Source organism: Podarcis pityusensis, assembly GCF_964106645.2.
Source record: "Podarcis pityusensis genome assembly, chromosome: 8".
Taxonomy (NCBI): Eukaryota; Metazoa; Chordata; class Lepidosauria; order Squamata; family Lacertidae; genus Podarcis; species Podarcis pityusensis.
Genome location: NC_138033.1, coordinates 87,107,478 through 87,133,886, shown reverse-complemented (window position 1 = coordinate 87,133,886; position 26,409 = coordinate 87,107,478). Strand labels below are relative to the sequence as shown.

General features: G+C 46.3%; 1 protein-coding gene across 1 annotated transcript in view; it reads left to right on the top strand.

Moving 5' to 3' along the window:
* The first annotated feature begins 2,160 nt into the window (after positions 1 to 2,160).
* Positions 2,161 to 26,409, top strand: part of PROM2 (prominin 2) — a 46,405-nt gene continuing 22,156 nt past the window's right edge. The window contains exons 1-12 of the mRNA XM_081017347.1: positions 2,161 to 2,742; positions 7,181 to 7,230; positions 8,641 to 8,843; positions 10,442 to 10,562; positions 15,418 to 15,481; positions 16,164 to 16,253; positions 18,161 to 18,360; positions 19,794 to 19,868; positions 19,977 to 20,040; positions 20,434 to 20,593; positions 21,873 to 22,025; positions 23,335 to 23,458. Of these exons, the coding sequence (XP_080873473.1) occupies positions 2,475 to 2,742; positions 7,181 to 7,230; positions 8,641 to 8,843; positions 10,442 to 10,562; positions 15,418 to 15,481; positions 16,164 to 16,253; positions 18,161 to 18,360; positions 19,794 to 19,868; positions 19,977 to 20,040; positions 20,434 to 20,593; positions 21,873 to 22,025; positions 23,335 to 23,458 (1,572 nt within the window). The 5' untranslated portion in view covers positions 2,161 to 2,474. The remainder of the gene's footprint in view (positions 2,743 to 7,180; positions 7,231 to 8,640; positions 8,844 to 10,441; positions 10,563 to 15,417; positions 15,482 to 16,163; positions 16,254 to 18,160; positions 18,361 to 19,793; positions 19,869 to 19,976; positions 20,041 to 20,433; positions 20,594 to 21,872; positions 22,026 to 23,334; positions 23,459 to 26,409) is intronic.

Genomic DNA, 26,409 nt, shown 5'->3' with positions numbered 1-26,409 from the left:
TAAATTGTTGCTATAGGGCTTGTTTTTAAAAGTCTGGAATGGATTAATCCGTTTTGCATTACTTTCTATGGGAAAGTGTGCCTTGGTTTTGGAACGCTTTGGTTTTGGAGCAGACTTCCAGAACAGATAAAGTTTGAGAACCAAGGTACTACTGTATATGAATTATTATTATTATTATTATTATTATTGGCCACTGATTTCATACCCTCCAACATTTCTCCAATGAAAATAGGGACATCCCATTTCATAATGATCATTTTACTATTTATATCCCACACATCTTACTGGATTTCCCCAGCAACTCTGGGCAGCTTCCAACATATATAAAAACATACTTTAAAAAAAAAAAAAAAACCTTCCCTATACGGGATTGCCTTCAGATGGCTCAGGGGTTGACGCCACACCCTCCAACTCCACATCCTCCAACATTTCTCCAATAAAAATAGGGGTATCCTAAGGGAAACTGGGACATTCTGGGATCAAATCAGAAACCAGGACGGCTTCTCTAAATCAGGAACATCCCTGGAAAACAGGCACACGTTGAGGGCCTGTGATATCAGGGCTCCCACATTGTAATAGCCAGAACACTGTTGCCAAAAGCATTGAATGAGACTCAATGCTTGGCAAAGATGGCTCCATCCATGATGAAACTGCCTGGGCAGGCACTCTGCCGGCGGCCTCCATTCCGAAGAACCAGCAAGTCTGTGCTAGCCTTCAGGAATGCTGAAGTCTCGCCTGCATTTTCTTACCCAGCTGCTGCACGACACCAAAGTTTATGCTAATAGGCTGCAGTGGAACAAGAAATGTGCAAGAAACTTCTTTTATTTTTCTCACTTGCTTGGACTATCCAGCGATACACAAAGAAGGCTTGGGTAGAATCCTGGCCCCTAATTAAAAATATAACACCTATTTTCCTAAGGAAGGCACATTTTGAAGGTAAATTCTTCAAACAGGTTTGTCTAGTGAAACGGACTCTCCAGCTTCTAGCTCTCGAATAATTCAAGGTTAATTTATGAATTGGTGAAAATAATATTTGAAACTTGCGTGCATGAACAGCACTGAGTCCACAATAAACTGCTGCGTTGAGGTTCCCTGGCTCAGCTCGTTGTCTCAGCAAGTTTAATGGTTGTCTTTTCATGCTCCTCCTGACAACCTGATATGCAGCACTCTGATTTGCTTGCACAAAGTTAGGTTAGGTTGAGTCCTTACAGAGCATTCACCCTATTCTGTTTGCAGGAAGGCTACAGGTATATGAGAATAAGCATTCATCCTTAGTCCATCTGGATTTGCTTGCAGGTTGTTTATACGTCTTTCTCATCACACCTGCACCATATATTTAAAGCACTTTTATATGAGTTCAACAGTCATGGCTCTCCCCTCCCCCCAGGAATCATGGGAACTGTAGTTCATTAAGGGTGCTGACCTCTCAGACCCACAGCAAACTACAGTTTCCATGATTCCCTGTGACTGTATAGTGTGGATGTGATCCATTAAGCATTCCTTCATCCCTCCCTTTTCAGTGCATTTCCTTGTCAGTTTCCTAACTGCATAAAGTTATTTTTGTTTATTTAGGGATTTGTTCCACTAGGGTGACAGAGCGCTGTAATCCACAAACCTAAATTTCTGGTATGCACTTAAATCCCTCCTGCAAGCTGCTAGCAGCCTGGAAGCGACCACACTGGTGTCCCCGCCCCCCATGAAAAGACAACCATTAAACTTGCTGAGACAACGAGCAGAGCCAGGGGACCATAACACAGCAGTTTATTGTAGACTCCGTGCTGTTCATGCATGCATGTTTCAAATATTATTTTCACCAATTCATAGATCAACCTGGAATTATTAGAGAGCTAGAAGCTGGAGAGTCAGTTTCACCAGACAAACCTGCTTGAAATGTTTGAATATACCTTCAAAATGCGCCTTCCTTAGGAAAATAGGTGTTATATTCTTAATTAGGGGCAGGATGCAGCTACCTCCCTCTACAGTTGTGGCAACCAAGGCATGTGGCCAGCTGACTCAGTGCAGTGGGTGAACAATCATTAGGTTTGGGGATAAGTCAATGAATGTCTCCTGGGAAAAGCTCCTCATTTCCTTCCCCTCCACCCAGCGCACCAGCCGCACCCTGCCCCATCCCATTAGCTGGGAAGCAGCGTGAAGCTCAGGCTGCAGCGAGGATCAAACTTGTCTGGCAGGTTTGGGGTTGTTGCTTGCTCCCCCCCCTCCGCCTTTCAGCTGCAGACAGAGATGATCAGCTGAAGAGGGAGCAGTGGCCATGCCTGCCTTCCTTCATGCCCTCTGCTTTGCAAGCAGGGCTCGGGAGCACTGACGGACGGCAAGAAAAGAGGCTGCTCCCCTTGCTGGTCCAAGGGAAGAAGAGAGAGTCACTGGGGAGGATCAATCCCCTCCCATAGCACTGGATGCTACCATCCACCTCTCTACTGCCATAATTTCTGGGGCTGAGACCCATCTCTGAGCCAATGCAGGACACAGCACTTTCAAGAGGCACCCGTGGCTTTGGGATGCCATGTCCGCTGCTCCTGCTTCTGGCCTTTGCTGTCATTCTCCTGGATCCTGTCCACTCTCAGCAATGCTCATTGGGAAGCCCTTCGCCCATCCTTCAGTTTGCTGATGTGGGTGCTGAGCAGCGGATTCCTGCACACCATCGAGTCCCTGGATCTATGGATCACCTCTACGCCCTTGTCCATGGCTACCTTGAAGTTGTTCAGCAGAACCCTTTCCCAACAGGTAAGGAAGCCGACTTCTCCCAGCCATGGGAGCCGGGTGCAGTTGCCAACGGAGCAAGAAACAAATGAGAACATGCTGTAGCCTGACCAGGCCTTGTACCTTCAAGAGTAGCTTGATGTGCAAGAGTCAGCAGATAAAACTTCTAATAGCATGAGGGTGAAGCATTTGTCGTCACCTGCTCAGATCTGTGGCTGGGCTAGTTCTAAATCCACAGGAGAAGGAACTGGTTAAAGGAAAAGAAAAAAGCAACCAGAGAGCCAAGGCAACAGAAAGGCCTTGAGACCTTTGAGAAAAATGTGGGACCCAAGGAAAGACACACATTAAAGAAACCCCAGGCATTACTGCCACTGCAGGCTCTTAACAGCAGCTTCATTCTTCTCTGCTGGGGTGGCTAAAATGCAACACATTTACACACACACACACACACACACCCCAGTGGTAGGTGCCTATCCAGCAAATTCAGGTTGTGTAATTAAAGTGGATTTGGCGCTCTTGTGCAGCAAATCTGCGTCTTCCAAAAATGCAACTTTTTGCAGTAAGGAAAGTGACAAGAAAGTGCACTGAAAGTGTGGGATAACGATTGATGTGACATTGTATAACTTCCCTGTAAACAAATCAAAATGAATGCTCAATAAAGAGGTCATCTGGAAGTGTCCTGAGGGTCCCTGCAGCCTGATCCACCATGTAGCAACTTCTGTGGGTGTTTCCCATCTTTCCCCTCATCAAAACCCACCAGCACGCCTAGTCTGTTCTGTACCTTAGGCAGACCCCAGCCTCCTAGGAATCTGGTAGGGTGTTCATCTGGCAGAGGCGGATTCAGAGGAGTGCCCATACTGGGTGCTAAAGGGAGTGCTGCAAACATGACTTAGAATAGAAGGCAAGAGGCAAATCAATTCCTTCCACATGGCCAAGAAACACATTTTGATATTTGTTTTCAACATTGCTCCTGACAGAAACATACAGTAATTGTTTTAAATATACAATTTCTTTTAAATTGCATCCTCACTTTCCCCCTAAATCCCTTCTGGTTCAGCATCCATTTCTCACAGTGATTGATTGGTTGTACTTCTATGTCACATTTCATTCAAATTAATCTCAAAGCGTCTTTCAAGCAATGAAAAACAATAACATAATAAAACATACTAGAACATCACAAATACAGCATAAATCATATAAAATAATTAACAAATCATCAATAAAACAATTACAAACTATAAAACACTATTTACAAAACAGAAGTTAATAAGTAAGCTTTTTACAGCAAAAGCCACTTTATATGATTAACAAATCAGTATGGTGGCCAAACAGATGCTTCTTCTGGGAAGCTCATAAGCAGAACCCGAGGGCAACACCAGCAGTCTCTCCCGTTGTATTCAGGGGCACATTACCTCTGACAGTGGATTTAGGATAGAATGGGATAGGACTGTAATGCAGGTATTTCTCATATGAGGAGGACTGGGGTGCCTGAATGTCAGCTGTTTGCATTCAATGCATATGTGGCAAAGCAGAGGAGGGAGTCCACCAACGTCTCTCATATTACAGTTGAAAAGTGATGGGTCCCTTCCCCCCCCCCCCGGCCATTTGTGCATCGGCAAAAAGGAGGAAATGAATCACCAAAGAAGGGGGCACTGATTTGCATAAATTGCATGGAATAGATGTAAATTTAGAAATTATTAATTTAAATTAAAATATGAGACATCTGACCCAAGCCAGGAAGATTGTGACCAGATGATCAGTGTAAAGGGACACATGACCATTCTCTCTACCTGGATTCCTTTTAATAAATCAACTTGTCTGGGCAAGTAGCAAAGCTTTGTTTGTTCCACAGACGGAAGTTGACTGGGAGTTGACTGCTGCAAACTTGTACCTGCTGACTGGGAGTTGAGTGGGAACAGGACTGAAGGTTGGATGTGACAAGGTGCCGCTCCCGTCCACGGGTAGCCAGCATGGTGCTGCCCAGATGCTGTGAACTTAGCGAGGGACAAATATGTACATTTCAGTTTCTCTCCCAGTTCTCCACATTTCCACATTAGTTGTGATTATTTTTTTTTGTCCTCATGAAAATTCACCAGCATTTTAGTGTGAATTTTTCCAGTTCCCCCCCTTTTGTATGCAATTTTGCCTTTTCTACACATTTTCATGGTGCAATTTCCACCAATGGAGCACATTCTTGTATGTCATCTTCACTAATTTTTGCAGTTTTCTGCACTTTCCTCTTTCTTTGTACACATTACTTGGCTGGAAACCTGCACTGCGGGATTCAGAAAAGTGCATTTCATAGGATGGCTGTGTTTTGGTAGCTGTATTGTTTCAGAAAGTGCTGATTAGGTTGATTCACCTGTCAATGCAAGCTGAGCTGGATATCCCTTCCTTCTCTATGTAAACTACAACTCTCATAAACCTGGCCAGTGTTGAAGGGTTATGGAAGCTGTAATTCCCAATGTCTGGATACACCATATTGACTACCCCGATTTAGACCCTCTGAGGTCCTGAACAGGGCCTGGTTCTCTTGGCCAAAGTACCGTATTTTTTGCACCATAACACTCACTTTTTTCCTCCTAGAAAGTAAGGGGAAATGTCTGTGAGTGTTATGGAGGGAATGCCTACGGGTGGCATGCCTACGGATTTCCCTCCTCTAAAAACTACGTGCGTGTTATGGTCGGGTGCGTGTTATAGAGCGAAAAATACGGTATGTGAGAAGAAGGTGATACACAACCAGATTGTCCTTTTCCTTTCTTTGCAGCTATGGTGAGCAGCTGCCAGGTTGCTCGGGCAACACTGAGGGGTTAACCTCCTCTCCGAAACTATTTTTCAGAACTAACTGCCCTCCCCTACATATTAAGGTAGATGCTAACACCCTAGTGGGTGTGGGGAATTGAGGCATACAGAGATGAGTTGCACCACTTAGGACTGTGGGCCAGGGGTAGCTAATGTGCAGCCCCTCACCTCAAATGTTGTTGGGCTATGATGCCCATCATCCACAGGCCACTGGTCATCTTGGCTTGGGCTCAGGGTCGGATTTAGGTTTGATGAGGCCCGTAGCAACTGAAGGTAATGGGATCCTTTATATGTCCAGCTGTCCTTTGTCAACAACAAATTGTCGCTTTTTTGAATAAATGCTATGTGGTAATTTATGGACTTAATAGGTATCTAAAGCCATTTTATTTGTTTTTTATAGTATATTTTGGAAATGTACATTCAGTTTCTTTTCCTTTACATTTTTTTGGGGGGGCCGAAGTGAGTAGGGCCCTAAGCTATAGCTTGTTAAGCTTGTACGGAAATCTGGCACTGCTCGGGCTGCTGAGAGCTGCAGTGAAGAACATGTGAAGGGCAGCACAATGGTTACTCCTGCTATAGGTGAATGCTCTTGTGACCGACTGCTCCTCCATATGAAAATGTTCCTCTCATCCTGCACCTAGAAAGATGGGTAGGCTAGATCCTGACACGCTAGTTTTCTATATGAATGGTCCTTGTATGGAGGAACAATCCCTCATGTAAGCCGACAGGACAGCAAACTTGTACCTACTTGCCTGCATCCAGGAACTTACTTATGAGTAGACATGTTTAAGCTTGAACTGTTGAGCTCTAGTCCTATTCACACTTGAATAGGGTTTGAACTCTGTACAAATTACTTCTGAGTAAATATTATCAGGATTGTAGTGTGTGAGTGCAATTATATGCACACTTCCTTGTGAGTAAGCCTCATAGAACTTAGTGAGACATTTTGCAAGTAAACATGTACAGGATCCATCTGTGAACGGATCAACAGCCTCTGTTGGCAGAGTTGCGGTCTACATTTCCATGTCATTTCCATGCAAAAAGAAAGAGGCTCTAATAACCAAAGGGAACAAGCCCTTTTCTCAAAGTGTGTATAATAAAAAGACAAATAATAGGTACCAACAATTAACCATAGTCACAGGAAGCTCCTCAGTGATTATGCTAATAAAAGAAAAAACAACAATTTGCTCCATTGATGTTGTGAATGGTTGGGCTTCCCATTGTTTGTCAAGTTTAAAGATGGCAACTCTTAACCATGAGAGAGCGGCCTGGCAGGTTGACTGTATTCATGTTTCTTTTGGAATAAGGTATAGAATGCCAAAATAATTTTTCAAAGAGAAGAAAGGTCAATGAAGTGGCTTGTCAGTTCTGTAGGAAGCGTGGTTGCCTTGATACTGTTCCGCGTTTCTGGGGAGACATTTGAAAGGCTAGATAAACACACTCCTACCGTTGTGATGGAAGGAAGGTATAATTAGTGTTAAGAATTTTATTTTTAAAGATTTTTATTTTTAAAAATCAGGGTTTTAGAAGTACACAAAACTGGTGCTGAACTGGATTTTCCTTTTACGAAGAGAAGCACAGGCAGTGGGCAAAGGTGTTGAGGGGTGGGTTGCTATGGCAATGTTTGAATATTCTGCAACTAATGTGTCTTATTCCACAGAGTTGCTGAGGGATGCCCTAAATGACCCACCGTCTGCTAATACTTCACAGGTAAGGAAAAACAGAGGAGGGAAGTCCACTTAGGGGGAGGAAGTCCACCATTTTGTGAGCTCGGAGTCCATGTTGGATACCACAGTTTAGTTTCTTAGGTATTTTCTTATTTATATGCCCACCTACAGTTCTGAGGCTTATGCACACATGGCTTCCACAAGAACGTTTTCTGAGACATGGGCTCAAGTGGAGGTATAGCTGGGGAACGGTGTTTGGAGGCTGTGTAGACAGTTGAAAGAGATTTGACATTAGCAGATATTTAAGAAACGACGAGGACTTGGAGTTGGTGGGCAGTAAACCTGAGGATGTTGTTAAGTGAAGATTATAACAGAAGACGTGGGAGTCCTTCCCATCTCAACTCGTCTTGGGTTGCCATATTCCAGGGATCAAAAACCTGGACCCCCACCATCAGGGCACCCCCCACCTCTCTTACCTTTGCTGTCTTCGGCCTCCGGCTCATGATGGGAGACCGAGCAGCCCCAGGACGGTCACGCAAGGCCTGGTGGCAGCCAGGAACAACACCAAGCCTGGCACGACCCCCAGCAGGCCGCTCCAGGCCACCCGATGCCTGCTCCCTGTTCCGGGGCACAGTGCCTTCTGAGCATGCACAAAACAAAAACATAAAAAACAACCCACCCCTCAAACCCGGACATTTAATTCAAAATGCAAAAATCCACCCAGATGGGGGGGGGGGCTGCCCCCCCGGACATGTCTGGGAAATTCCAGACTTATGGCAGCCCTGAACTAATTCCTTCCTAGGTAGACCTCCTCAAGTGCCACCCTCTTACCCAGGGGTCTGTATCCCACAAAAGCTAATACCAAGGCTCTTCCTTGGTTTTGCTGCAAAAAAGCTATCATGGCTGACTACTCTGGAAATTTCGTCTCCTTGGTTTCCCATTGATAACATGACATTCCAGCATACAAGGAGTCCACATGTCCCCTCCACCTAATCCTTCTTAACAATGGACATTTTTCAATTACAATGAGAATCATAACTAAGGCTACATTCACACCATACATCTAAAGCACTGTAATACCACTTTAAACTACCCCCGGTGAACTCTGGGAGCTGTAGTTCCTTAGGGGTGCTGAGACTTTTTAGGAGACCCCCATTACTTTCACACACCTAGAATTCCCAGAGTTCCATAGGAAGAGAGATTGATTGTTAAACCACTGTGGGAATTGTAGCTCTGGGATGGGACTTGGGGGTCTCCTAACCACTTGCAGCACCCTTAACTGACTACAGCTCCCAGAACTCTTTGGGAAAAGCCACGACTGTTTAAAGTGATATGATAGTGCTTTAAATGTGTGGTGTGAATATGGCCTCAGGTATCACAGAAGCCAAGCAGAGTGGTGGTGGTAAGAGAGGCCAGCGATCATTCTCTGAAGGACTCTTGCTTTCTTCTCCAGATTCTCCAGTATCAAACAGGATACATCATCTGTGCCACAATTGCTGTCATCTATTTTGTGGCGGTGCCCATGACCGGGTTGTGCCTCTGCTGCTGCCGGAAGCACAGGCGCTGTGGCGGGCGGATCAAGGCATACCGTCGCTCCCTCCTCTGCCAGCGCAACCTCCTCATGTTCTGCCTGCTCCTGACCACGCTTGTCATCCTGTAAGTGAGGACCTGAGCTAGTCCACGACATCCGTGCAATAGCAGCGGCGGCAGGGGTGGGGGTGAGGTGGGCTGCTTGTAGGACTGACAGTTACATGGAGGGGGAAGGAGATGAAACTTTCTGGGGGGGATGTAAGGCTTGTCATTGAACACCTGCATTGGCTTTCCCATTTCCTAGAGGTTCTGGGTGGTTGTTGTTGTTGTTGTTTTACCTACAAAGCTTTAAATAAGGAATTAGGCCTTCCTGATTGTGTTGGGCTTCCATCAGCACCAGCCAGCATGACCAATGGTCATGGCTAGGGAAGATTGGAGTTAGAGTCTCAAACTGCGCAACTCTTGCCCCCCAGTGTCTAAGAGCACAGGAGCATAAGAAGGACAAGAACTGGCCTGAATCAGACCAGTGGCCCATCTGGTCCACCACCTTTTTGTCTCCTCCTCCTTCCAGTTCTGTCCCACCTTTCCTTTGAGGAGCTCCTGGTGGTGTACACAGTTCTTCCCTGCTCCCCATTTTATCCTCCCAACAACCCTGTGCAGTAGACTAGCTTGAGAGACAGTGACTGGCCCAAGGTCACTCACTCACTGGGCTTCCTGGTTAACCAAACTCATTTGGCTATTTAACTCGCCTTGAAGCTTCGCAGGTGGGGCTCCCTATAACCCACAGAGCACCATTCCTATAAGCCCCATTCCTTCTTCCCTTCCTTCCTTTCACAAACCACTTTCCCCAGGTTTCTGTGCATCCTGATTTGTTGTGGACAAGTTATGCCAGCACTGTCAGTGGTTCAAGATGTTTGTAGGCAGATTAGTGTTCCTTGTGCTTCATGTTAATTTAGCATTTTGGCCTTCAGCTAGTGAGTCAGGACTCTCAAGTGGACGATGCTGCAACTTCATGTGGATTTTAGAGCCAGCACCACCCTCTCTTTTTTGTTGTGTAGGCTTTATTTTTAAAGGAGAAAAGATGTGTGGAATGGAGAAAGAAAAGACTAATGAGAAAACTAAAGCGCAAATGAGAAAGAAATGTCAGATCTGTCAAGCAGAGAATTGTCCCATATTGCAGGCTGGGGTTGGAGATGGTCCAAAGTCTGAGAAGGTGAAAGGCAGGCTTGGACCAACTGAGCTCTGTGGTGCAGTGGTTAGAATGTTGGACTGGGGAGATCAGAGTTCAAATCCCCACTTGGCCATGAAGCTCATCAAGGGACCTTGAGCAAGTCAGTATAGCCTACCCCACAGGGCTGTTACGATGCTAAAACAGGAGGTAATCATGTTTGCCACCATGAGTTCCTTGGAGGAAAGGGAGGGAAGTAAGTCAGTAACCCTGGAAGTACAGAATGCTGACATGACATGAAAACTACCTGGTCCATCACCTGATGGCTGCAAAACTACTACAGGTCCATCATCTGATGGCTGCAAATCAATGTGTGAATGAGCAATCACTCTGCCTGATAGTATTTTCACCCCACTGTGTATGTATACATGGATACAGTTCCCACATATTCAATTGCTTGCCAGTCATCCAGTATTCAGTAACCAAAACAAGAGATGTGCATAGTCAGACAGAGGAGATTACTATTTATACTATGCTTGTACCACTTTTCTTGCAGAGGGGGTGTTATCTGTGCTTTTGCTGCCAATCAGAAGGTGAAAGAAGAGTTGGAGCCTGGAACCCGGGATGCACTAAACACCCTGCAGGTTTTGAGGCACCACATGAACTGGGTCCCCCGAGTAAGTTGGCAACACCTCTTGTCTCTTTCTCTGCCCATCCGCCTTTGCTATGAGTCATTATTGCCAGGAAATTTTGTCTCTTTACTACTAAGATGTCCAGGTATAGAATCATGGGTATAGAATCATGACTGGAAAGTTGGACCTATGTGGTGCTCTCGGGCATAAGTGCCTCTAGGTTGCTTTACAAGACTCCTGTTACTTGTTTTCAAGAAGGTCTCTGCTCAAAGTATTGGGTGCTGAGGCCCAGGGAAGTGGTTTTCCAGCCCAGTGGGTGTGGGGCAGGGCAGAGATGAGTCAGGATGAAGGTGAAATTCTGAGGAAGGCAGATCAGGATCAGAAATGTTGGGAGGCTGGTGGTTCAGTGCACTGAGCTGTTCTTAGGGATGGGGGGTGGTGGAGTTTGATTCAGTTCACATTTTAATGTGAAACCATCTTAATTCAAACTACCCCAAACAACACACAAATTGAAACACACCCATACTTCAAAATTTACACACTTCTGAATTTTGCAATGCAGTTCTCTTACCAAAAATGTGTATTAAAAATGTGTATATTAGGGAAATGTGTGAATAAACTCTTTTTTAAAAATGCAGATTGATGTGGAAATGTGGCAGACTGAAATTAAGATAGCAAAATATGAGAAACTGAGCAAAACTGCTCTCTGTGAGAACAGCAGGTGATCACTGTGGGCAGACCCACACCATACATTTAAATCACACGAATCACCCCAAAACAGAATCCTGGGAATTGTAGCTTGTTATAGGTACTGAGGGGACACGGGTGGCGCTGTGGGTAAAACCTCAGTGCCTAGGACTTGCCGATCGTATGGTCAGCGGTTCGAATCCCCGCGGCGGGGTGAGCTCCCATCGATCGGTCCCAGCTCCTGCCCACCTAGCAGTTCGAAAGCACTCTTAAGTGCAAGTAGATAAGTAGGTACCGCTTTATAGCGGGAAGGTAAACGGCGTTTCTGTGTGCTGCGCTGGTGCTGGCTTGCCAGAGCAGCTTCGTCACGCTGACCACATGACCCGGAAGTGTCTCCGGACAGCGCTGGTCCCCGGCCTCTTAAGCGAGATGGGCGCGCAACCCCAGAGTCGGTCACGACTGGCCCGTACGGGCAGGGGTACCTTTACCTTATAGGTACTGAGAAATGTAGACCTGTGAAGGATAAATTCCCACAATTCTTTGGGGGAAGCTATGTGCTTGAAATTTGCATTTAGTGTGTTTTTAATGTATGTTTTGTAGCTGCCTTAAGATTAGAATTCCAATCTGCCATGGTGAAGATGGATGTTTCATGGCACCTGAGTGTGTCAGCCACTGGTTCAGATGCAGAGACGTCCTCCCCCCATCCCGACCCCCACTGGCTGCTTCTGCTCTGAGAAAGTGGAAGGACAAGGCAGCCTCTGCATAAGATAGGTTGGCTTGCTGGCCACCATTGCGCCTGGCAGCTCCTTAACTGCTTGTGTGCTAATGCGAGCTGGCAAGCGGGTGTCCTTGGAGACACAAATCCAGGGCACTCTGAATGTGCCACAGCCTTCTTCAGCAGCTGGCAGTGGCACGTCCCCTTTGCAACCCCAGAGCAGAGAAAAAGCTGAGAAAACTGCTCTGCAGCCTGCGAGAGATATCTGTGGCGCCATGGGGTGGTCCGAAGGGTGACGAGGGGTTGCTGAGCAGTGGGGCAAGCTGCAGAGGAACAGCTTCATTAACCAGAAGTGGGTGATGAGCCATTTGGGAGTGGCGTGGTGGGGGAAGATTTAGTTGGCTGGGAGTCATTTTAATTTGCTCTTCATACACAGCATTAAATCTTAATGGGTATTTTATTGTTTCACCCTGTTATTGGGAGTTTTAAAAAGATGTTAGTTCCCTGACTGGGAGGAGCTGAACTAGAAATCGGATAAGCCTGCACCAAACATTTTCCACTTAGATGCCACAAACCTGCAAGCTTTCCATGGTGTCATTTAAATCTGGCACCTACCACATAGCAGGACAGAGAAAATGTGTATTTTTTAGGATGGCGTAAACAACAAAATGCTTCTAGTTCAGCCTTGCCCAATATGATGCCCTCCAAATGTTTTGGACTCCAACTCCCATGAGTCCCAGCTAGCCTACCTTGAGCTGACTGGGGCTGATGGGAATTGGGGACCAAAACATTTGGAGGGCATCCTATTGGGCAATGACCCAGTCCACAACAGAAAGAAGTGCAGAGAGGAGAAACTTGAACTCCAAAATGTGCTAAAACTAAGAGGGTTTTGTTACAACTTAACAGGACAGGATCTTTCCTTTGGAGCAATCTTAAACTTTAAAACTCTGTAGAATAACTGGAACAGCTTGAACAAATATCCCTGCCTATCCTGAAGAAGGAAGCTGTGCCCCTAAAGCGGTGAACTATAATATTTCCTTTTGGTGGGCACTTGTGTATGAAAATATGCTTGTCCTTTTTGCGTACTTGCTGGTTTCTATGCCTTTCTCCTTCAGTCAGTCCCACCCTCTGTTGCTTTTAGGAGAAATTACATTGGAAGCAGTAATCACAGATTTCCCACGTAATGACCAGTTAGTTCTCAGATGCATGAATATGACAAAGACATCTTTCTCTGTGAAAGCTGCTGCCATGATTGATCTGTTAGTCTTTAAGGCGCTGCAGGATTCTTTGTCATTAAGGAGGGGGTCCCATCAGTCAGCCTACTTAAGGCTAAACAAAATACGATGTGGCAAATCCACAGTCAGGAGTCCCTACAGTCCCCACCACTTCCACATGCAAAACAACAAGTTTGCCTCCAGACTATTTTGCAAGTGCAATTCAAGCACATAACAGAACTTTAAGTGGCGGCTAAATGTACAGAAGAGTGTGGGATGGACAAATGATTAACCATAAGGCAAGCTAAAGTTGGAGGAGAAATTTAATTCAGTTTGTACTTAAAGGCAAACATCTAATTCATACTTTCTGAAACAATAACTTCTCTGAATTTCGCAGTGCAGTTCTCCAGCCAAGTAATATGTTCAAAAGGGCATATGGGGGGGGAGGGGGGTGCATAAAAATGCATGTATCTGTGAAAACAACATACAAAAATACATTATATTAGGGAAATTTGCATTGCAAACATATACATATTAGGCAAAATCGCATTGCAAAAAAGTGTATATTAAGCAAAACTGCATGAATTTTCATGACAACTAAGAAAAAGATCACATACTGATGTGCAAATGTGGAGAACTGAACTTAACATTGGAAAGATGAGAAACTGACATATTCACTCATCCCGACCACAAGCAAATCAGCATGAATGCTCTTTGTCATATGACCTCTCTGCAAACATTTCAGAACAAATGGTCAATAAATATTGAGCATAGTTTCACCTGGGACCTTCTTCATGCAAATCATGCTCTATTTTATTTGTTTCTTTGTTTAATTTGTATAGCACCCTTCATCTGAAGATCACAGGGCAGTTTACAATATAAAAACACAAAAATATATAGCATAGTATCAAACAAAAGCACCCCCTCCCCACAGTTTAAAATGCCATAGAGAAGAGGAATGTTTTTGCTTAGCTCCTAAAGATATGTAACGAAGGCAGCAGGGAACCTCCCTGGGCAGAGCATTCTCCAAGCAAGGAGCCACCACAGAAAAGGCCTGCTCTTGTGTTTCCACCCTCTGGGCCTCTCATGGAGGAGGCACATGAAGAAGCGCCTCAGCCTTTCCCCATCAAGTGACTTGATAAATGCAAAGAAAATTAGCAAAGCCATATTCTTGTATAACTATCCTGGGGAGCAGTGGTAAACGTAAGATACTCCCAGACAGTGCAACACAACTAGGTTTGTGTGTGCACACATTGATTTTTTTAAAGAACAAATTCTGCATGAATTTCAGCTACTGGCACCGCAAACACACACTACTGCCTACAAATAACAAAACAAAACAAAATAAAATCTATCCCACTTGACAGATTGAAAATGGATTGTGGCCAATTTCATTAACAAGTCGAGAAGTCAGCATCCCTGTTGTATTTCTTGACATTCTCATTCTGCCAAGGTTCTGACTTCCACAAAGACATTGGGATTTGTACCACATCTGTGTTTTCTACTGGGGCACATGCAGCCTGGCTTTGAAATGTGTGTCATGGAGCATGCTTGCTCCTGCTCTCCCAAGGAAGCAAAGAAGCAGCGATGGCTTTAAAAGGGGATTGGACAAATTCATGAAGGCTGTCAGTGGCTACTGGTGGGCATATCCTGAGGGATATATTTTACCTCCACAGTTGGAGGCTATAACACTTCTGAACGTCAGTTGTTGAAAACTGCAGGAGGGGAAAGTGCTGTTGCACTCATCTCCTGCTTGTGGCATCTGGCTGGCCACTGAGAATGGGATATTGAACTAGAGGGGCCACTAGACTGATCCAGCAGACCCTTCTTAAGTTCTTAAAACTTGACTTATACGGAATGTGGACCACCTGGAAAGCCCTTATCGATGTAGGTATCCCACACAGGCCCATTCACGTTCAAATGCACTTTCCACGTGCATAGACTGGTTCACTGGTTCACATGGAATGTCACCCTGCCAGTAGTGCCCCTTCCTGGGTCACTGAATAAGCCATAGATCCCAAGTGCAAGTACTGTAAAGCTTCACTGGCTTCCCGCTGGACCTTATGGGGCTAAGAGCTTATCCCTCTGTGTCCCGTTTCAGCTTTGCAAGAAGACAAAACAAACAGCCTAACCCTGGGGGTTTTGTGCAGCAAGGGGTCAAGGTTTGCATGGGTCAGAAATGAGGTCTGATGCAAATCTTTCCTGAAAGATGCCAAGTTGTGAGTTGAGCTCTTATTTCAACCCTTTAAAAGTCTCTCTCTCCTCCTCCCTCCCCCTGCTATAGGGAGTTCAGCTGACCGTAGAGCAGTTTACAGTCCCGAAACAGCAAATCCTCAGTGACCTGAACAGTAAGTTGCCATTGCTGTGTATATTTAGGTTTGCCTCAGAGCCATGTCACATCGCTTTTTCACGTGTACGTCTCATATATATATATTAAGTGTTCACGAGACTTGTGTGAATGCAACAGGCTATTATATGCAAATGCCTGCAGAAGTGCCCTCATCAGGCACTCAGGAATGGGTCCGGCTCCTGCTTGAGTGTCCTCTCAGACCAAACATTTAATGTGAGTGGGGTTTGATGGTCTGTTGGTTTGGCACAAGCAGTAAGAGAAGATGGAGAAAAGGCTCCCATGGGTGCTATTGAAAACTTTCCTCTGGATGCAGAGAGCAGCTTGGGGGTGGGGGAAATGTGTCAATGTCCGGAGAGTTTAAAATGTATAAACCAGTCTTCATTAAAGAATGGATTTCAGAGCAGTATATAAAACTGCATTACATAAATTTATTATCTGTATTTGTGTATTATCCAGTAACTGATATTCTGGGATTAGCTAATTAGCTAATGAAATTTAAAACCACAAATATTAAAACAAGAGAACCATCAAAGCAGAATAAAGCAATCACAATGTGAATTAGAATAAGTAAAGCCAACAAGAGCATAACAGCTGTACAGCATAAGAAGACATCTTCCTAGCTAGGCTGAAGAGGTGGGAATTGCCCCAGATTTGACAGGTGGTGCTTTTGTGTTTTTCAGATGTCAGCTGGACCATTGGCACCACCATCCACCTCCTGCTCAAGGGGAATGTCTATTCTGCCATGGATGCTTTGAAGGACAGAGTGCAAGGTAAGATCAAGACTTGTCTCAAGCTATTATGTTTTAACTCTCATAGGCCATGACATTGTGGCAGCTTTCTGCAACCTGGTGCCCTTGATGTGGCTTAGACTACAGTTCCCATTAGCCATGCTCCCTTCAACTGTAGCATCATATGACCTTACTGGCTGGGGCTGATGGGAGTTGTAATCCAAGCCATCTGGAGGGCACCAGGTTGCGGAAGGCTGGTTGATGATGACACATCCTGCATGGTTTACACCTTCAGTTTACCAAATGATACCTGCAGTTCATGCATGATGAAAGCACAGAGTCACCCCTAAAAGGCTTGCATTAGAGGTGCCTGTCCCAAAGTGCAACTAAATAAAATAAAATAATCCTGTTTGGACAAATATAGTGATCTGTTGTAAAGGGGTTGCCTTTAAAGATGGTCAGGAAACTTCAACTGGTTCCAAGTCGTGGCCAGCAGAGTCCTGGTGGGTATACCGTGCTCAGCTTCAAGAATGGCTGTATTATAGAAGCTGCACTGGCTTCCAGCATGTTTCTAGGCCCGGTTTAGAGTGGTGGTGTAAACCTTTAAAGCCCTGAAGGGTTTGGGACGACTACCTGCACCCGTACCATCCTGCACACATACTGAGAGGTTGTAAAAACATAAGCAGAGCCTGCTGGGTCTGGCCAGTGACCCATCTAGCGCAGCATCCTGTTCTCACAGTGGCCACGCAGATGCCCAGAGATGCAGCTGCAGGGCCCTCCCCTCCTGTGATTCCCAGCAACTGGTATTCAGAGGCAGACTGCCTCTGAGGGTGAAGATGGAGCATCTGAACCGGACGCCCTCCTGGTGTGTCCACCTCCTGGGTCTAGGAGGGCACCTCTGGAACTGCCTCCCCACAGAGCTGTGGTGAGTGCCATTCAGAGGGCCTGACAGACTCCTTTGTTTTCATTGGCTGCCCCTAAATAATGTTTTGTCTCATTCACTGGATGGAGATTACAGTATTATTCTGTTATATAGTTCTGAGCCTACTTCTGTTTTCACGAATCTGCTTTATTCCTGTTTTGAGCAGTACTGACAGAAACACACTTGTAGTTCTTATTGTCATATGCCACTCTGGATGGACTTACCCTGGAAAAATAGCATATTTATATGCTACTTATTTTGGAAAATAAGATAAACCAAGAGCGGAATTCACAACCTATTGTGAGCTAGGGTTGCCATCCGTCCTGTATAACACAGGATTGTCTCTTATTTCAATGTAAAATTCCTGTATTGATTCAATACAGGACACAGTTTGTCTTGTATTCCCCTTTTCCACTCTGCTGCTGCACGCACACTCTCTCCCTTTTCTCACTTCTTCCTTTTCCTTTTCCCTCCTCACTCCCTCTCCTCATCTCGCCCCCAAGGAGGATCCAGCCAGGGCAAGGCTTTCATGCTGCCCCTTCCAGTTCCCTGCAGCTTGGGCTGGGTGAAGGCGGCCATCTGCAGAGCTGCGCCCTGGGAGCGCTGGGCCCCGTCGCTCAGAGAGGAGCAGGCTCTGGGTCTCTAGAAACAAGAGGTTTTGTGCAGGTGTAGCCCAGAAACCCCCGTTCAGAACATTGTTATCCGCATGACATTTTTTTTGGGGGGGAGGAGTAGCTCCCCATATGGCTTGCCATCCCCCCTGTTCCCTAATATTTTTTTCTGTTCTTCAGAATTTAACGTGTGGAACAAAGCTCATCCCCCCCATCAGAATATGCTCATTTATTTTTTGCTCTGGCCTGCATGTCCAGTACCATACATTACTGCATGTATGTGAAAGGGTGTGTGAAAGGTCACACCAGGTGGGAAAAGAACTTGCCCCCAACCTCCTGCTGCCTGCCTGCCGCTATCCTGTCCTGTATTTTGCCAGAACAAAGGTGGCAGCCCTAATGTGACCTTTCTCTTTAAGACCTACAGAACTCACTGCACCATTTGCAGACTCTCAACAAGACTGTGCAGGCCCTGATCCAGCAACAAGATGAGCTGGAAGCAGCCCTGAAAGACAGGAAGCAAAGCCTCACTTCCCTCCTGGAGGATCCAGGCTGCATCTATTGCGCCGGTGCCCTGAGCCAAGCTCAGAGTTTGGAGCTGGGCGCTAACTACCGCAAAGTAAGTTCACCTCCAGGATGGAGACTCTTGCTCCAGTACAAAGGTGCCTTTAAAAGGGCAACCTGTACTTCAGTGCATTTCTGATGAGCAAAATAAACACAGCTGTGTCACTTCTTTTGGTGCACGAAAGCTTGTACACTATAGGGTTTGGGCCTGTAACAGGTGTTCTGTTGCCTCTGCTGTATTTCTTTAGGTCATTTATAGACTTGAATCCATGTCACATGTCCTTTAGCTGTGTTGAGAGTTCATGTTTCCTGTCCAGAAGTGTGCTTTCTTCTTCTAGGATGGCAGTTGTCAAGGCTAACTGCAGGGACCTCTTTAATGAAGCACAAGCTTCCACGCCCAGCTTGGCCATCAGCCCCACACTTCACACTCATTTCAGTAGCTGATGGTGCACAGAACTGTGGGTTTCAGAGTCAACGTTTTGGCACAGGGGAGATCTGTGATTGGATCTCCCAAGTCTTTTTTGAAAAAGGGGGAATGCATGCAGCCCTCCAATGTGGATTGAGGCAATGTACTGACCTGCATGGTATGTTTTCCCCCATGATGGAAATAGCAGCTCCATATGTGTGTGCAAAAGGGTAGTCACTTCCTGTCAATGCTGCTACCAGGGCCGGCTCAAGACATTTTGCTGCCTAAGGCCAAGGGCAAGATGGCAGCCTCAAGCCCCAAGGCATAGACAGAAGCCAGTTGGACTGGTGGTTGACTTTTACTCCAATACAGGTGAAAGGACAGCGTCTTCCACTGCATTTGAGGGCAGCAGGCTACTGTAAGGGGTACAGGGCAAGCCACACGGCACTCACAGCTCTGCACCTCAGCATCTGTCACTGGAGGCAGCTGCCTCACATCACAGGGCCAGTCTTGGCTGCTACCCAGTCTGATTTTAATGGGGATCTGCTGCTGCATTTATCCCTTTAAAAACACACACAAAATATCTGATCATAGACCTGCCACCATCTTCTCCAGTTGCACCCTTGTTTTCTACACAATGACTGCGGCCCTCCAGATGTTGTTGGCCAACTCCCATCAGCCCCAGGCAGCATGGCCAAAGATTACGGATTGTGGGAGTTGAAATCCAGCAACATGTGGAGGGCCACAAGTTCTCCACTCCTCCTCTAGGTCACAGGCTTCCCCAACCTGGTGTAGGAGCTACTGGGGAGGTGGAAATGGGAAGAGGGATGCCTCTTACCAGTTGAGGAGGCTTCAGGAACCTGGTGTCCTCCAGGTCTTTTGGTCTACAATGATGTGCTGGCTGGAGCTGATGGAGTTGTAGTTCAAAACATCTGGACGGCACCAGGTTATGGTTATAACTGTAGATAAAGCCCTGAATTTTCCATGGGCAGGGGGGAATACAACTAATTGAAATGCACACAATTTTCACTTTCTTCACTACTTCCAAGCACTTGTCTTTTATCGGTGGTTTGTTCCCTCAGGTACCTTCAGTAGAAAAGGTTTTGAAGACCTTGCATGGGCTTCCCAAGGCTAATTTCTCTGAAATGATTCGCCGGGTAAGTAGTTAAAGAATCTTGGAGCAAGAAGAGAGACGTCTGTTTGTTCTTTAGCAAAATTCACACTTGGCCCAGTGTGATAAGACATTTCGGTTTCTGTGCTTCTAGGCCAATAGCAGCTTCAACTCTATCCCGGGACTAGCTCAGGTGAAGATGGCGGACGTTGTTCAAGGTGAGTTAAGCCCTTCCATGCTCATGCTGAGGGTGAAGGGCTGTAGCTCAGTGGTAGGGCATCTGCTTTGCATGCAGAAGGTTCCATATTCAGTCCCTGGCACCTCCAGCTGGGGCTGGGGAAGACTCCTTCCTTGAAGCGCTGGAGAGCTGCTGCTGCCAGCCAGGGTGGACAATGCTGAGCCGGATGGACCCAGCAGGGGGCAGCTTCCTCTGTTTCCCATGCTAGGCTGGAGGCTGTAATTCCACTGTATGGTGTAGGTTCATCTAGCCAGGGCTTAATTTGAATAGGGGGCATTGGGGTGTGGTGCCAGGCTTGCTTTTCATGCCAGTGCCCAGCCCAGGAACGTGTGACAAGAAACCACAAACCTGATGTTCCGCACTTGCCTTGCAGAGCTCAAGGAGGAAATAGAGAAGGCCGGCCAAAAGTTGCAGTCCATCCCAGACGACTTTCCGATCTCAGATCACACCCGTCCCATGAATGATGCTCTGGTGAAGGCTGAGAACAAGAGCCGACCCTATTTTTTGGAGGCAAAACGTTACGAGACATACAGGTAAAATGGAGCTCTGTGCTTTGCACGCAGGAGGAACAGCCTTCTCCTATGCATCCTTTTGACCCATCCTCATGCCAATCTGCTTCTCATTTTATCCCTCCCGTCTGCTCAGCAAGTTCAGCCATTATGCTGTAGTGGTTAGAGTGATAGACCAGGACCAAGGAGACCCAGGTTCAAATCTCTGCTCAGGCACAAACCTTGGGATGGCCACTGTCTCTCAGCTGAACCTACCTCACAGGGTTGTTGTAAGGATAAAATGGAGAGGGAGAACCCATTTATGCCACACATCTTGAGATTTTTTGGAGGAAAAGTGGGAGATAAAAGTAATAATAAAGATAATTTTAAAAATCTGTTGGCCAGTTAATTGCTCACAAAAATACTTTAAAAATCATACTGACAATACTTAGCATGCATAGAGTGCTCAAGAACATTTAAAGCACTTCAGTTACATTTATGTATGTATGTAAAGCTCTACGATGCCTTTCTGCCGAAACATGGCTTCCACAAATCATAAAAAATAATCAATAAAATACAGTAATACACAAAGGAGATTTAAAAACACACATACAGTTCAAAGCAGAAGTGCAAGTGACCAGGAGAAGCAGTGCAATTAACTAATCACAAGGGCCAATACAAACCAACAGTGACAGAATAAAAAACTCAACATAAGCAGCAATCAAAGGCTTATCACTGAAGGCTTGGAGAACAGGTCAGACTTCACTTGGCCCCTGATAACAAGAGATGCTTCATCAATGGATCCTGCTCTGTGACTGAGCCACATCTCTTATAGCAGGGCTGGGGAAACTGTGGCTCGCCAGGTGCTGCTGGACTGCATCTCCCATCACCCCTCTCCGTTGGCCGTGCTGCTTGGAGCTGATGGGAGTTGAAGGCCAACAACATCTGGAAGGCCGGGAGGAGGAGGAGGAGGATTTTCATTTAGGAACAGCTTCTGTGGCAAAATGGCTTCTAAGCAGTTTACAAATATAAAACCAGTACTGTAAACAATTAAAATGCACAATCTCAAATAAACAGGGGCATTCAGATGTCCTTAATAAAACATATAATATTAAAAATAACACAAACAATTAAAAAGCATAACAGAGCTTTTAAGAAACCAGCTGTAACAATAAAATCAGAAGTTCATTTATGGAGAGCCCCTTACTTACAAGCCACCCAGTAGAATCCAGGTCTGTGGGCAACAGGATGTACAGTGGATTTTTGTTTGCTTATCTCCCCCAAGCCTCACTGATGTGTCCCCGCCCCACTTTTCTGTCCTCAGGTGGCTTGCAGGTGTCATTGCCTGCACCGTCATCTTGCTGATCGTCTTGTGCAACTTCCTGGGGCTTTCCTTTGGCACATATGGGCTGGTCTTGCGAGAGGATCCCAGTGACTATGAGAGGAGGGGAGAAGCTGGAGCCAGATTACTCTTAATGTAAGACACAGGATCACACTTCAAAACAACCTTGACAGATTAGAGAACTGGGCCAAAACAAACAAGATGAATTTTAACAGGGAGAAATGTAAAGTATTGCACTTGGGCAAAAAAAATGAGAGGCACAGATACAAGATGGGGGACACCTGGCTTGAGAGCAGTACATGTGAAAAGGATCTAGGAGTCTTGGTTGACCACAAACTTGACATGAGCCAAAAGTGTGACGCGGCAGCTAAAAAAGCCAATGCAATTCTGGGCTGCATCAATAGGAGTATAGCATCTAGATCAAGGGAAGTAATAGTGCCACTGTATTCTGCTCTGGTCAGACCTCACCTGTAGTACTGTGTCCAGTTCTGGGCACCACAGTTCAAGAAGAACACTGACAAACTGGAACGTGTCCAGAGGAGGGCAACCAAAATGGTCAAAGGCCTGGAAACGATGCCTTATGAGGAACGGCTAAGGGAGCTGGGCATGTTTAGCCTGGAGAAGAGGAGGTTAAGGGGTGATATGATAGCCATGTTCAAATATATAAAAGGATGTCACATAGAGGAGGGAGAAAGGTTGTTTTCTGCTGCTCCAGAGAAGCGGACACGGAGCAATGGATCCAAACTACAAGAAAGAAGATTCCACCTAAACATTAGGAAGAACTTCCTGACAGTAAGAGCTGTTCGACAGTGGAATTTGCTGCCAAGGAGTGTGGTGGAGTCTCCTTCTTTGGAGGTCTTTAAGCAGAGGCTTGACAACCATATGTCAGGAGTGCTCGGATGGTGTTTCCTGCTTGGCAGGGGGTTGGACTCGATGGCCCTTGTGGTCTCTTCCAACTCTATGATTCTATGATTCTAAGACACATCTGAGTCCTGAGTCCTGGGCATGTCTGAGTCCAGCACAGAGGGTTGATTCCAAACTCTGTTCCAGGGTGACAAGGGATCCTTCAGGAGGAAGGGTGGGATATAAATTCAATAAATAAGAAAAATAAAAGATTAGTGTTCACCAAGGTACAAGAGAGTGTTCTTGTGGTGGGGAGGAGGGAGGGAGGGTGGTCAGTCAGAACTCAGTGGTCAGTATGGCCATCCACAAGTGCTTGCCTTGACCTTCAGGGGATCTAGTCTGAGGGTGCTCTGAAAATGGTCAGTGTTTGAAAAAATATGTCTATGAGGAGAAATTTGCACTCAAATGCCGGTGGACATTCATGTGATTTTTGATTTTTTAAAAAAAATTGCAACCTGATTCAGAGATGTGGAGAACTGTTCTTAATAGGAGGGGGCGTGTTGAGACTTGCAGGACTTTCTCCCTGTCTTTCCTGTTACAGCGGTGTCATCTTCAGCTTCCTCTTCTCCTGGCTACTGATTCTCTTGGTCTTCGGCACCTTCCTGCTTGGGGGAAACGTCCAGACCTTGGTGTGCAAGCACTGGGCCAATCAGGAGATCTACAAGGTGAGTTTGTGTGTATGGAAAAGCAGACAATCTGCCCAAGAGTTGCAGGGAAAAGATGCCACTGTTATACGGTGGTTCCGCTCCTCCCTCCTGGGCCGTGTTCAGAAAGTGGGGGGGGGGGATGAGTGTTCAGACCCCTGGGCCCTCACTTGTGGGGTGCCTCAGGGTTCCGTCCTCTCACCCATGTTTTTAACATCTACATGAAGCTGCTGGGAGAGATCATCAGGGGGTTTGGGCTGGGTGTTCATCAGTATGCAGATGATACCCAGCTTTACCTCTCTTTCAAATCGGAACCAGTGAAGGCAGTGAAGGTCCTGTGTGAGTGCCTGGAGGCGGTTGGAGGATGGATGGTGGCTAACAGATTGAGGTTGAATCCTGACAAGACAGAAGTACCATTTTTAGGGGACAGGGGGCGGGCTGGTGTGGAAGACTCCTTGGTCCTGAATGGGGTAACTGTGCCCCTGAAGGACCAGGTGTGCAGCTTGGGAGTCATTCTGGACTCACAGCTGTCAGTGGAGGCACAGGTCAATTCTGTATCCAGGGCAGCTGTCTACCAGCTCCACCTGGTATGAAGGCTGAGACCCTCCCTGCCCGCAGGCTGTCTTGCCAGAGTTGTGCATGCTCTTGTTATCTTCCGCTTGGACTACTGCAATGTGCTCTACGTGGGGCTACCTTTGAAGGTGACCCGGAAACTACAACTAATCCAGAATGTGGCAGCTAGACTGGTGACTGGGTCCTGAGAGACCTACATTGGGTCCTGAGAGACCTACATATAACACCGGTCCTGAGAGGCCTACATTGGCTCCCAGTACGTTTCCGAGCACAATTCAAAGTGTTGGTGCTGACCTTGAAAGCCCTAAATGGCCTCTGTCCTGTGTACTTGAAGGAGCGTCTCCACCCCCATCATTCAGCCCGGACACTGAGGTCCAGCGCTGAGGGCCTTCTGGCAGTTCCCTCACTGCAAGAATTGAGGTTACAGGGAACCAGGCAGAGGGCCTTCTCGGTAGTGGCACCCGCCCTGTGGAATGCCCTCCCAACAGATGTCAAGGAAACAACTATCTTACTTTTAAAAGACATTTGAAGGCAGCCCTGTTTAGGGAATTTTTTAATGTTTGAAGTTTTATTTTGTTAAATATTTTGTTGGGAGCTGCCCAGAGTTGCTGGGGAAACCCAGTCAGATGGGCAGGCTATAAATAATAAATTATTATTATTAATTATTATTATTATTCTAGTTGATTGGGTGGGGTTAATTTCATAGCCTATGTTGTGCTCCCATTGTTCTTTGATTGCTGTGTACGGAACATAGGAAGCTGCCAAAACCTGAGTCAGCCCATTGGTCCACCTCTTCCCCACTGTCTGCACTCACTGGGGGCTAATCCACACTTACCTTTCCTCTACTCTTTCCAGGCACACTCCATGCTTTAAAGATCGTCCTTTCCCCATGAAAGCTGTTCTTTAAATTTCAATCAGAGCAAACAGCAATCCACAGAAAACCCAAATTGATGTTTGCTTTGATTAATGCTAAAGAGTGGGTTTTTGTTGCGTAAAAAAATAAATAAATTGCTGTGGCCTGGGAAGAGTGTGGCAAGAGGCAGGTGTGGATAAGCCCTGGAAGTGGCTCAGCCCTTCCTGGAGATGCCAGGCATTGAATCTGGAACCCTCTACCTGCAATTCAGATGCTTGTTTTTGATCAGGGAAGTGGCCTTGGCAGTTGGGTTGAACTCGCTCCCATGTTGCAGCAATGCCCTCCCCTGAGGCTTGCAGATCAAGACTTGTTAATGTCAAAGAATAAAAATCTAACAAGGTCGATCTCCCCTGCCTGCTAATTCTCATTAGTAAAGAAACCAATGTGCTCTTGCACCACTTCCATTAATTCGGGGGGGGGAGTGTTGCAAAAGAACTTCCACAGAGATTTTAGCTCCTGTGCCCAATCAACCCAGTTCTCATTCTGCTTCTTTCAATGCAGAAGTTTGGAACCTCAGGTCTGTGGGCCTATTTTCCTGGCCCTTGGAAGTCTCCTCAGGCCACACCATTTACTGCTCCCACTTTGCATTACTTGCTGGACTGGAATGTGTCTTTAAACTCTGGTGTTGTTTCTTGATTGTCTGGATGAACGACAGAGAGGGGTTTTTCCCCACTGCTGTAACAAAGCTGCAGAAGCTTCTGGGGGGCTGGATCAGGAGGGCAGGCAAAAAACTAGTTCCCCTGGCAAATACCAGTTGTTGCCCAACCCACAATTGCCTGTTGATGCTTAACCTGCACTGTTGTAGCCAGTTGCTCCCTGAAAATGGCTCTCCTTCTGCATTAGTGAGGCTGGGAACCCCATTCACAAAAACTTGCCATCCTATCCATGCTTAGCTCAGGATTCCGGCCTTTGCTGAGCACAAAGTTCTGCGCAGCCGAGATTGGCCTTTCCTTTCCTCCTCCCTCTGGCTTTCTCTGTGTGTCACCCAGGAGAAGGTGCCTGCCACGCTGTGTAGAATGATCCAATTAAGCTATCTCTTGGCCCTCTTCATTCTTTCACCCTCCGGCACAACGGGCACAAGGAGACCATGCCAATGAATGAATTAAATCTCATCAAATAACAATTAACACTTAATCTGCATCTAGAATGGAAGTGTCTGCCACTGCCTTTCAGCCAACTGCAGGAAGAGGGTGGAGGGAAAGAAGCAGGCCAGGGCTTCCTTTTGCACTTAGAACTCACAAAGTGGAGCAGAGATATCAGATTACTGTCAGCATGGCCAAAACTCTCCCAGGCAACCCTGCTCAGTAAATCCTTTGTACTGTACTTGGAAAAGTGCTACAGTAATGGCGAAAAACAGCAAAGAGTCCCGTGGTACGAGAGACACTGTCATTTACACAGGCGTAAGAAACCTTCTTGAGCCCAAGAGCTGTATTTCCTTCTGGCCAAGCTTTGGCAGCCCACGTCCAGTGACGGGCAGTGCCAGAGG